The sequence below is a fragment of the Mandrillus leucophaeus genome, unplaced genomic scaffold (genome assembly GCF_000951045.1).
Source record: "Mandrillus leucophaeus isolate KB7577 unplaced genomic scaffold, Mleu.le_1.0 Scaffold22, whole genome shotgun sequence".
Classification (NCBI taxonomy): domain Eukaryota; kingdom Metazoa; phylum Chordata; class Mammalia; order Primates; family Cercopithecidae; genus Mandrillus; species Mandrillus leucophaeus.
Window position 1 is genome coordinate 963,623 of NW_012102254.1, and position 1,242 is coordinate 964,864.

A 1,242-nucleotide genomic window follows, 5' to 3' on the forward strand; every position below is an offset into this window, starting at 1 on the left:
TGTCTCAAAAAAAAAAAAAAAAAAAAAAACCACAAAAAAAAAATCAATCTGTATTTCTCTCTCTTCTTCTTTCTCTCCCACTTTCTCGGTGTGTCTGTGTCTGTGTGTGTCTGCGTGTGCGTGTGTGTGTGTGTAAGTCCTATGTTTTGGTTTCTCTGGAGAACTCTATTGTTGTGCTATTATGCTAAAATTGAATTATTTAATTACTGACACTCTATGTCTTGTTTTACTCAGAAAAGATGAGTTGTCTCATCCATTTGAAAGGTTTACATACCTGTCATATTTGTCTTTTGCCCTTTTCTTTTTCTCCTCAAACTGTTCCAAGAGGCCTTTTGATTTTCCAACTGACAAAGGAGGAGGAAATAAACCTCCATCTTTTATATCTCCTCCAAACAGCTGGGGCTTTGTCTGGTACTTTGTGAAAATGCTAGGTTCACCCTGTTAAATGAAAAAATATATAGCATTTGACACACAAAAATATTTATAGCATTCACTATTTTCTGTACAATGCAGAGTCACATTTAAGTGCAAACCATATTGCTGTAACGTAATATAGCAAGTAGTATTTCCATTTTATTTTTGTATATACCAGAAAATTATATTTAAAATAAAGCAACTGATTTTATTAATATAGATTTTGCCTTACCAGCCCAGAGAGATTTTAAATGTCAACTAAAATAGCTTAGAATCAACTGCATAAATTTACAGGCAAGAACAGAGAACCATTTATGCTATTGCTGAGATGATGTGCTGAAGTTTTCAGAATCATAATTTTAACTCAAATTGCTGTTGCTCAGCCGCTAGTGAACTAAACTCATATTGGTAAGTTTGATGTGGACTGGACAGTGGGCATGCTGACACATGGTGAGCCACTTTCTGCATTCTTAGGCAAAACTCTGAAACATTCAGGGAGGTCATTTATTCCTTCATATCACTAGATACCAATTTTTGTACTGAAAAACTTATTTCAGAGCATACTTTACTAACTTAAAGCACCGACTGGCTGGGCACGGTGGCTCACGCCTGTACTCCCAACACTTTGGGAGGCCGAGGTGGACGGATTGGATCACAAGGTCAGGAGTTCGAGACCAGCCTGACCAATATGGTGAAACCCCGTCGCTACTAAAAATACAAAAATTGGTCAGGTGTAGTGGCTCATTCCTGTAATCCCTGCACCTTGAGAGGCCGAGGCAGGTGGATCACCTGAGGGCAGGAGTTTGAGACCAGCCTGCTCAACATGGC

The 1,242-nt window shown here is 38.4% G+C and overlaps 1 protein-coding gene across 1 annotated transcript in view; it reads right to left on the minus strand.

The window, feature by feature from the left end:
• CCDC36 (coiled-coil domain containing 36) overlaps nt 1-1,242 on the minus strand; it is an 83,273-nt gene that overhangs the window by 27,845 nt on the left and 54,186 nt on the right. Inside the window, exon 4 of the mRNA XM_011980927.1 lies at nt 275-438. Within this exon, the coding sequence (XP_011836317.1) occupies nt 275-438 (164 nt within the window). The remainder of the gene's footprint in view (nt 1-274; nt 439-1,242) is intronic.